The 10,000-nt window shown below is 39.5% G+C and overlaps 2 protein-coding genes across 2 annotated transcripts in view; both read left to right on the top strand.

The window, feature by feature from the left end:
- The window catches only part of LOC138043969 (histone acetyltransferase KAT2A-like), a 22,000-nt gene extending 19,895 nt beyond the window's left edge, over positions 1-2,105 (top strand). The window contains exon 18 of the mRNA XM_068890507.1: positions 1,793-2,105. Within this exon, the coding sequence (XP_068746608.1) occupies positions 1,793-1,980 (188 nt within the window). The 3' untranslated portion in view covers positions 1,981-2,105. The remainder of the gene's footprint in view (positions 1-1,792) is intronic.
- A 3,256-nt stretch (positions 2,106-5,361) lies between these two features.
- Positions 5,362-10,000, top strand: part of LOC138043958 (F-box/LRR-repeat protein 20-like) — a 20,340-nt gene continuing 15,701 nt past the window's right edge. Inside the window, exons 1-4 of the mRNA XM_068890496.1 lie at positions 5,362-5,526; positions 6,639-6,709; positions 8,599-8,653; positions 8,766-8,840. Coding sequence (XP_068746597.1) covers positions 5,452-5,526; positions 6,639-6,709; positions 8,599-8,653; positions 8,766-8,840 — 276 coding nt within the window. The 5' untranslated portion in view covers positions 5,362-5,451. The remainder of the gene's footprint in view (positions 5,527-6,638; positions 6,710-8,598; positions 8,654-8,765; positions 8,841-10,000) is intronic.

Raw genomic sequence — 10,000 nt, 5'->3', positions numbered from 1 at the left:
GGGATCGAGATTGTTTTAATGGGAGAGTTTCACGTCTCTGCGCATGGGCAAACTTTCATGTCAGCCCAACTAATTCCATTGTTGTTGAAACAATAGAAAGCACTGACACAGAAAAAGGAAACAATACCATAGAAGTGTAATTACCCATTTGAATTACTTTTTCAATTATTTCCTTTGTGTTATGAACCTACTGCATGCGAATAGATAACTCGTGCGTAGAATAAAATGTTCGACTCGTACAATAAATTTGATATTTTCTTTGTAAACCCGCAATATCTTCCACCAAATTTAGGCATTATTCATTCGGTGTATTTGCCGTAGTACTCTCAGTGATTAATGAACATCATCTGGTTCAGTAAGAAACCGTAAAATTTACAAACTGCTAGCACATTCTCGTCACCAGAGCCTCGGATCGACCCAACGCTCTGGGAAACTCTATGTAGGACTAGGAGAACATGCGCTGTAGGGTTCTTATAGCCAAATATTTGCTATTTGAACCTTACGGCGCCTGCTCTCTCCTCGTGCTAACATGAATGCACCAATTAGAGACGCTTTTAATTGTTGTTCATGAAAACCAATGAGATGATACTTTGTTTCAGGGTTCTCCAGAGCTCTTCTCTCCCTCAGTCAAGAGAAGAGCTGTTGGGTCGAGATTTCTGCTTCCGCTAAAGCTTAAACATGCGCAAAACCGTGAAACTTCCCCTTAACATTATATTTTCCGTTTTCAATGTTGATTTTCCTCTATTAGACTTTGAGCAGGAAGATAATATATTTTTTCCATTTTTAGTGATCGATTTAAACGTTAACGTTTTTTTTAACACTCGTTTTTCACTTGTTTTTTGCGATGAAAAATAATTGACTAGTGAAGCACTTGAAAGCCAAATTATTGAAATTGTCTACTATTTCATATTTCGCAAAACTTTGGAGACTGCTGGCGGTGTGGACTTTAATTCCTGTCAGTACTTGTTATTCTTTCATTATAGTTCCCCAATTTTAATTGCCCTGAAGGGTCATGTGCCTTCAGTAAGTAGTGTACATTTCTTTTCACTAAGATTCCACGAGATAAGATTAACGCAAGCATTTAGGCCAAATCAGAGATTAATATAAATGATAAACAAGGGCGCCGATGTTCCCGTCACCAGTGGAGAATTTACAACGAACTTAGAATATCACTTTACTTGCGTTGCACTGGGACCCAGCTTTGAAAGTCTCGGGACAATCTAATCAGTTCTGCGTGCAGGAAGCACTTGATGACACCTGCCTCGAGCTTGCACCAGTGTGAATCTATCGCGTTGACGCCGATCTCTTTTTTGACATGAAGTGTAAACTTTTCGAAACTGCTAGTCACCGCAACCGGAAATGGGATCTCATGTATAGTTTCATGTATGGTATGGTTCTTTACAAAAAGGAATAATTTCTTGTGTGTTGTTTATACGTCAAAACACAAAGCTTTGAGAAAATGGATCCACTACTTCCCAGGTGGGAACAAGTGATATTAGCCTGGCATGGTCATAGATTGGTCAGGTTGTAAACTGATAAACTTAAACCTAGAACAACAGCTTTTGTTTATCCCCGCATCGTAGCACGTTGGGGGAATCACGCGAAAACAATTATATTGTATTTAGTATTCTGCCTGTGCTTGCCACTGCTTGTAGTGGAAAGCTAATAGTATTTGCACGAAACTCAAACCCAGGTCCCGTGCAATGGCATTGCTTTCCACAAACTGATCTATCAAGCCAGGTTGGAGTAGTATTGCTGGTTACTAAAAGCTTTGTGTGCATTTTTCAAACAGATCTTCGGACCATGACTGAGAGACTAAAGAGTGGTTATTTTAGCTCCAAGAAGCTGTTTATTGCAGATATGATGAGGATTTTTACCAACTGTCGCACTTACAATGCTCCGGACACCGAATACTACAAATGCGCCAATACCGTGGAACGATTCTTTCTTAGCAAAATAAAGGAACTTAGAAAGGGTTGAGCACAGCTTGAAAAACTCCAGTTATTTTCGGCTTTGCTGAGGTGTAAAAAAGAAAAAGAAAGACAAAAAAGAAAATAACACCATGTGTTAATAAATGCAATGAAATAAATGTACATGTATATATACGTATTTGAAGTGTGGGATATAGACGAAGCAGTCAAGTGATCCTCACACTTCAATAACTGGAGAACTTGTGTGTTATAGTCACCTGAAAAATTCATGTGACTCCAACGGGATTTGAACCCATGTTCTCTGCGATATCATGGCGGTGGAAGCCACGCAGTTGGGGGCAGGGGCCCGTTTCTCGAAAGTCCCGAAAACTTTTCGGACCCGAAAAGCCATTTGTGAAACTGCCAACCGCTTGTTTTGAAGAGCCGATCATTTAACGTGTTTTCAAGGTAACAAAAAGAAAAGTAACTGTGAAGTTTGACGACTTATATCCTCTCCGTTCCTGAGATACAAAGGGAATTGTGACACCCGAAAATAGCCCGAAAAGTTTCGGGACTTTCGAGAAACGCACGCCAGGCCTCGGTTGTTCGAAAGGTGGATAACGCTATCCAGTGGAGAGTGATTTATTCATTGGATAGCGCTATCCACTCTTTGAACAACTGGGGCCAGGGTCCCGTTTCTCGAAAGTCCCGAAACTTTACGGGCCATTTTCGGGTGTCACATTTCCCTCTGTATTTCAAGAACGGAGAGGATGTAAGTCGCCAAACTTCACAGACTTGTTTCTTTTAGTTGGCTTGAAAACATGTTAAAAGATCGGCTTTCCAAAACAAGCTCTTGGCAGTTTCACAAATGGCTTTTCGGGCCCGAAACGTTTTCGGGACTTTCGAGAAACGGGCCCCAGGTCAATTTATCATTGTGCTGATGTGCTTCCCCGTGAAAGGACTCAATGAATGAAATGAATGTACTTGTATATGTATTTGAATTGCGGGCTATAGACGAAGGAGTGAACTGATCCTCTCTCTTAACTGGGAAATTTGAACAACTGTTTGAATACCGTTGGAGCCATCTGAATTTTTCAGGCGACTAGAAGAGACAATCAATCAAACTTTCCAGTTAAGTGCGATGATCACTTCACTGCTTCGTATTAAATATAATGTTAACAAAACAGGTTTAGTGCCTCTTTCGCTCGTAATAGGAAACTTGGGCAGGCGTTCATCGTTACTAAATGGTAAAAGGGTGTAGTGGGAGAACGAAGTACCCTTGCAAGTCGAGGCATTTATTTTCTTGCCTAAGTTCCACGTCCTTAATTCGCACGCAATATGCTAGACAACGTCTCGTTCTTTCTAGCTCTTTTTTTCAATGGTTCATTTGTTGTATCACTTTTGCACAAAAGCAAAAAGAAAACCCCCTTTGTGCTATCCGCTCTCTTTCACGAAGTGTAACGTCATTGTGTCGACCGTGAGAACCGCGTGCTCTGCTGATGTCACAGTGTTTTGTTTGAGAGAAGTAACTCACAAAGTTAAGTTGGGCTAATAATTCATGCTGGCCCACCGTGATTCAGCGCAAACCATTGTTAATAAACAATTATTGGATGAGGTTTTTGTGATATCCAGAATAATCAAGGTCGAGGTAAGGGTTATCAGCCGAAGCCGAAGGCTGAGGCTGATAACCCTTACCGAGACCTTGATTATTCTGGATATCACAAAAACCGAATCTAATAATTGTTTTATTATACATTGAAGGAAAAAAAAACCTAGAAGTCATTGTTGTGCTTCTTCACTGACAGCAAGCAACACAAAGCGCGCGAACTTGACATGATTACCCTAAGAAATCATGCACTGCGGTCATACATGACATGATTACCCGTGACCTTGGCTGACCTTGACATGATTAATGTATAATCTGCAGTTATGACGTCACGGGCGCTGATTTCGAAAATTCACTGTAGGCTTTCGGCCAATCAGGAAAGAGATAGTGAGCTCAATGTATAATAACAATTGTTAGCTGTCGTTTGGACGTCTGACGTTGACGTCCCGAACAAATTTTCTCGGTTAACGGTCTTCGATAGTTTGACTTAGAATTAGACTTAACTGATTAGAGTGTAATATATGAAGTGCTAGTTTTGTACCCCATATGAACCATGTGAGCGTTAGCCCTACTAATAGAAATGGACCTACACAAGGACAGAGAAACTGAACTCTGACCAGGGTGGGAAGAGTTTTTCTCTGTCCTTGTGTGGGCCCATTTCCATTAGCAGGGCTAACGCTCATATGGTTCATATGGGGTACAAAACTAGCACTTCACATTACACTCTAATCAGTTAAGTCTGTTCAAATTATAAGTGCTACTCGGCCAACGTTTGCAAACACGTGATCCTTCCTTCGACTTAGAATTAGTCGAGCTATTTTTGACCTGAATTGGAAGAAACGCCGATGATGTTAGTAGGCCACCATCTATTTCAGAAAAAGGAAATATTGGGAACTGGAGTTTAAACTAAGCGATGGGGGGCGGGGGTTTCACGTGACATCACGCCGCCATGTTCGTAGACGAAAACAAAAGACCTCTCAAAAACTTCCTTCATTCGTCCACCATCAGTTGCAGCATTGTCACCTTAGGCTCAAGAGATTAGTTGAGAATGACACTATCCTGACTGTTGGTTTTATTGCGATACTGATTACACTGACAGTATTATTAATATAAATGGTACTTAAGGTCGTAAAAATGCTTACAATACTCCTTTTACAACTGCTTACAACATTAAAAAGCAACGCTTTATCCTAACTGACATTACACTACAAACAATGTAAATTCAAGTTAAAGAAAGGCCGGAATTAAATGATTTGTAAACTGATACTGAAATATCCCACTTTCGTGCTTACTCTCTTGTTCTTTTGATTTGTGGTATTGACGCCACGGAAAAAAACGGAGTCATTGGCGATATATATCTTTGACTTATTCTATTAAAATACGAATGCTTTTTTCCTTGAAAAGATTTCAACGAGACCCAAACACCTTAGTCATTTTTTCAGTTTAAGGGTACATGACCGGACCATGACACAAGTTAGTTACAGCATCCCACTAAGTATATTGTTTCCAAAGTTCCGGTGAAAGTGATCTCTTTCGCACAAGCCGGAGAAAACTGAAATTCTTAGGGACCCTTAGGTCATGTCACGAGACATCCGAATGAGCTAAGCCATCACACATGATAACAGGAGAGAGGTCTTTGGCGCAAAAAGAGAAAGGAAGAGAAACGTGGCCGCACTATCTCTCTTTTCTTTCGTATTTTGTCGTCCTTTATATACTCGCAAGTACTAACCCCTGTGACCCCTCCGTTACTTCGAAGGCGACTGCAACCAAGACAACGAAAGTTTCACTTCCGGTTATTACCGGAAGTTGTATGTCATTACCCACAAATCTCAGAGCGAGCCAATTTTGACGAAGAAAACAAAAAACATTGAGTTGGAACTATAGCTCTCTTGAGCTGGCTGATTCGTTCGAACAGCTTAAATATCTGCGAAATTCATGTGTTCTAATCACACCAGTCATACGAGCTATAACCACCATCACTCTAGGGCAAATTCGAGAAGCCGATTTGAGGTAAGTGTTCCAATTTTTCGTGGAAGAATTCTGTTCGGTCGGCAATATATGACAGACTATTCAAACAAAAGCAACTGTTGGCTTTCTTCTGTAGGTACTGAAAATCCTCCAAATTATTTTTTATTTAGTTATTGAGGTTAAATCACTGATGGGCCTTATCCTTCATGCGTCAAATGAGTTTTTTAATGATATTTCGTTTTCGGTTTTCATGCTAGAAGTTTTCGTGTCTAACGCATCAATTGTCTTGCCTCTCTCCCGTCACGAATGAAAGCCTTAATTTTTTAGCCATTTCATTTCTTTGTTTTGCTGTTTTTGTGTGATGGAATAGGCCGTTGCTTCGGATACAGCGTGTGAATTAAAAATTATTGATTAAAACATTCCTTCTTCGCTCGGCTAACTTTCACGACATATTACAGTCTCCCTTTCCTGCTGAAGTTGATATCATTTGAGGTGCCTGTCTTATGTCGAGATTTAGACTGCATAGAAAATTCCTCCAACCATTTTATTCGCCTGCCTGCGTGTTTGAATTTAACTTGTATGCAATTTTTCAAGGCACGTCGGCAATCTTGTTTGAGCCATTGAGCGTTGGTGTCTGGCCCAAGCAATTTATACGATTTATATCAGGATGATTTACACTGGCTTGTACTGTATTTTTCTCATTAAATTTTGGCACATCCCCAAGAGGTCTTGAGAAAAAATCTTGATTGCAGCTGCAGTTTACTATAGAAAACCGGAAAAGTAACTTTAAAATCTACGAGAACATGAGAAATTTTGCCGAGCGCTTTAATGTTCGAGCGTAAGCTTAGTCGTGGGTGGTTGTAAATACGTGCGTGAAAGATATCGCTTCTCAGCAGCAGTTTATTACGACGATTTTGCAGACAATTTATTGAAAAAACACTCGAAAACGGATTTATTGATAGGCTTGGCTATCGGCGGGCTACACTGTGGCTCAACTAGTATTTGCATGCAGTGAACTTATGCGTCTTTGAGCTTATAATATTTGCGATTTTGACCGAACATTGCAAGCTGAGCTGTCATAATTCCAAAATATTCTGAAATGGTGGCATAATTACATTGCCATTTAATACCTTCCATTACCATCCCATTTTCAGCTATACAATTTCAACACAAATGAAGACCAAGCTTTAATAAACAAGAAACTTCCAAAGGAACTAATTTTAAGGTAAAAACTTTATTGTTGTCAAAATATTGCTGTCTCCGTTTAACTATAGGCATACGTAATACTTGAAAGTTGAGAACACATTTCTGTAGGTAGTCATAACTTAAGAATATAAGGAATGCTTACCATTCACAACTATGTACTGGGAATCTTGATATAAATACATTAGAGAGGCTTAATCTTTGCAACATATAACTGCATTAGATGCGAAGTAAATTTGCATATCAGCAGCTGCATATGTGTATGTTGTTGTGCAAGTGTCAAATTGCTGATTCAATGATTTCGTTGGGGATATATAATGTCTTTGCCTTAATATCATTCACTGTATTTTAGACACATTTATTAATAACCACTTTTGGCCGTGCATTGACTGTAAATTTATTTTCCCAGTGTTTCCTGTTGGCATCATGATTCATGTAGACTTTTTTTCGTTTAAGCAACCAGTTATAATTAGCTGTGTGCTGCTTATGCTAATGGCTCTATTGTTTTTTTTTTTCATATGTTTAGTTGGTCAAGGTCTTAGTGTACAAGGAGATCTCCCATTACTCACACCTAATGTAATATTGATTAATGATTTTTTTGGATTCAAATACTTTACAAGTGAACCAAGTTGAAAATAGCCCAATTGCTCTCACTAATGTATTTGATTTGTCAAGGGTTTTCATCACACAAGTTTTCTTCTGTCCGTGGTGGAATTAATACTTCTTAAAAATTGTCTCCTTTTCATTGCAAACAGTAACAACAGATCATAAATATTTGGTGACATGACCTGGGGTCCAAGCTTTTATTTAAAAAAGATACCTACTCCTGAATATCATTTAAGGATGGTGCCTACTAATTCAAAGGTATTTTTGCGCGGTTCCCTGAATGTGCGGGAAAAGCAGATCTTAACAAGTATTATTAAAATCCAAAAAGAAAATTGGGGGTAACCACGCATTTTTCAAAGATAATTAATCAACAATCTTTGTAAAAAGCTTTAAAATACAAAGCAATGTATGGCGTTCTTTGCCAAATTGAAGTTTAATTATCTCTGAAAAATGCATGATTACCCCCAATTTTCTTTTTGGGTACCAAAAGGTAGGTAAAGGTAAAGTACACCTTATTTAACGTCGGAAGTTCCTTTACTCTATAGAGAGTATTCTCCCAGGAAGCAGACGGTGCGCTCATTTTACCCCCCTCTTTCCATCAGTGCTCCGTTTTAAGGATATTTAAAGCTACTTAGGCTACACTGAAAGGAAAGAAGTCGAAACAAGGATGTGAGATCCGGGGATCGAACTCGGGACCTCTTGCACCAAGGCCACGCACTTACCAACTGTGCCACCCTTGCTCCTTGCTAAGTTCTGCTTTCTCTGCATAGTTTTGAACCACGCAAAAATATCCCTGTATTAATAAGCACCCCTGATAGGAAATCCGAGTATCTCGAGATGCGCAGAACATATGCGCAGTAACAAAAGTAGGCACCGTCCTTAAAGGCTGCAAAAAGAATTTCAAAGTCCACGGAATCTACAAAAAAACCTTATTATTCTTTTAATTAATCTCCAGTTTAAAGAACCATATATTTGTACATACATGTACATTTTGTGGTGCAAATTTTTCGTGGTTCACATTTTTATAAACCAGTTCAATTTTGATTTTCCTTTGTTTCAGTTAATTTATGATTATGAATATGAGACAAAGAAAAATCAAAATTGAACTTGTTTGAAAATTTTTAAACCAAGAAAAAATTTGAACCACAACAATACACAGTATGGATCATGGACAATTTCATTTTTCCTTTATTATTTGTTATAACCCATGGTCCTAAAAAGAATTTAAGACTTGTTAAATCGTAGTAGAGGGAGAGCCTCACTCTTCCTGCCCATTTATTTCATTTCTTTTTTTGTCTGTTTTAGGATCTTTTCTTTCTTAGATGTGGTGACATTGTGTCGTTGTGCACAGGTTTCCAAGGTAATGTCCTTGTCAGTATTGCTGCTCTCTCTTATCAAACCTAGCTTCCTTGATGTAAAAGATTTCCTCTTACATGCAAAACCACTGCTGTGTATATTGTTTGTCATTTCAGCTATGGAATGTATTGGCCTTAGACGGAAGTAACTGGCAAAGAGTCGATTTGATGATCTTTCAAAGAGACATAGAGGTACTCTGGGTTAATCAAGTTGTTCTCGCTTGTGCGTTAAGAATAAACACTTGCAAACCTTTTGTTGACCCACTGACTGCTAAACTGCTCCCCATTGTTTGGCATTAGACTGAGTAAAATCTGTGAAGTCTCACTCCAGGAGTCAGTAGGGAGCTTTAGCAACGGGAACGGTGACGACAACGAGAACGTCACAAATTTGCATATTTAGTGGGCAAAAACAATAACTTTGCACGCCCTGCACGTGCGTTTTTCATTTTTGTCCATTTCTTTGCCGTTGTTAGCGAAGCAAAATTTCCTAAATTAAGCGCCGCTCGTAATGGTTTCATTCCTCAGAGGGACTGAAACACCTTTGTCATATTAAAAGGCTTGGAATAGTCGCGAAGTGATCGCAATAATGTGAATTTATGTTTTTACATGACGTTCTCGTTGCCGTTCCCGTCGTCGTTGCTAAAGCTCCCTATTGGGTCCATGGAGGGGACATTACAAGTAGTTTTTGAGCAGAGGTAGAGGTTGTGAAGCCATTGACTTCTGAACTGCCACCCATTGATGAGTAAAATCGTCTGATATTAGGCAGGGTAAAATCCATTCAAGTCTCACTCCCAGGGGTCAAGTCTTTGTATGGAGGTAAATAAAAGTCTCTGCTTACAAGCCAGAAGGCCCATCAGTCCGGCTTCATTAGCATGAAGCTACTAGGAGTATTTCTACTCCCCCTGGATGGGATGCTAGTCCATCGCAGGGTTACCCCCAGCATTTCGCCAGTACCCATTTATACACCTGGGTGGTGAGAGGCACCGTGAGAGTAAAGTGTCTTGCCCAAGAACACAACACAATGTCTCCAGCCAGGACCTGAACCTGGACCACTCTACCCACTCCGGATCTTTTAACCCATTGACTTCTGATTACTGCCTCTCATTCATGAGTATAAAATCATCTGGTATTAGACAAGGTAAACTTCATTAATTGAGTCTCTGGGGGTCAATGGGTTAAAGGGGACAGTTTTTTTGTGGAGGTAGAGGTTATATTGACCCTTGATTCCTGACTCCCCTCCCCCATTGATGATTAAAATCGTCTTGTGTTAGACAGGGTAAAGTCTCCAGGGTTCAATGGGTTAATTACTAGACAGTGTCATTTGTCTTAACTGCTGAGTACAGGTATTCTGG

Source organism: Montipora capricornis, chromosome 1, assembly GCF_036669925.1.
Source record: "Montipora capricornis isolate CH-2021 chromosome 1, ASM3666992v2, whole genome shotgun sequence".
Lineage (NCBI taxonomy): Eukaryota > Metazoa > Cnidaria > Anthozoa > Scleractinia > Acroporidae > Montipora > Montipora capricornis.
Note: the sequence above shows the minus strand (reverse complement) of the source record. Positions and strands in the feature narration are given on the sequence as shown.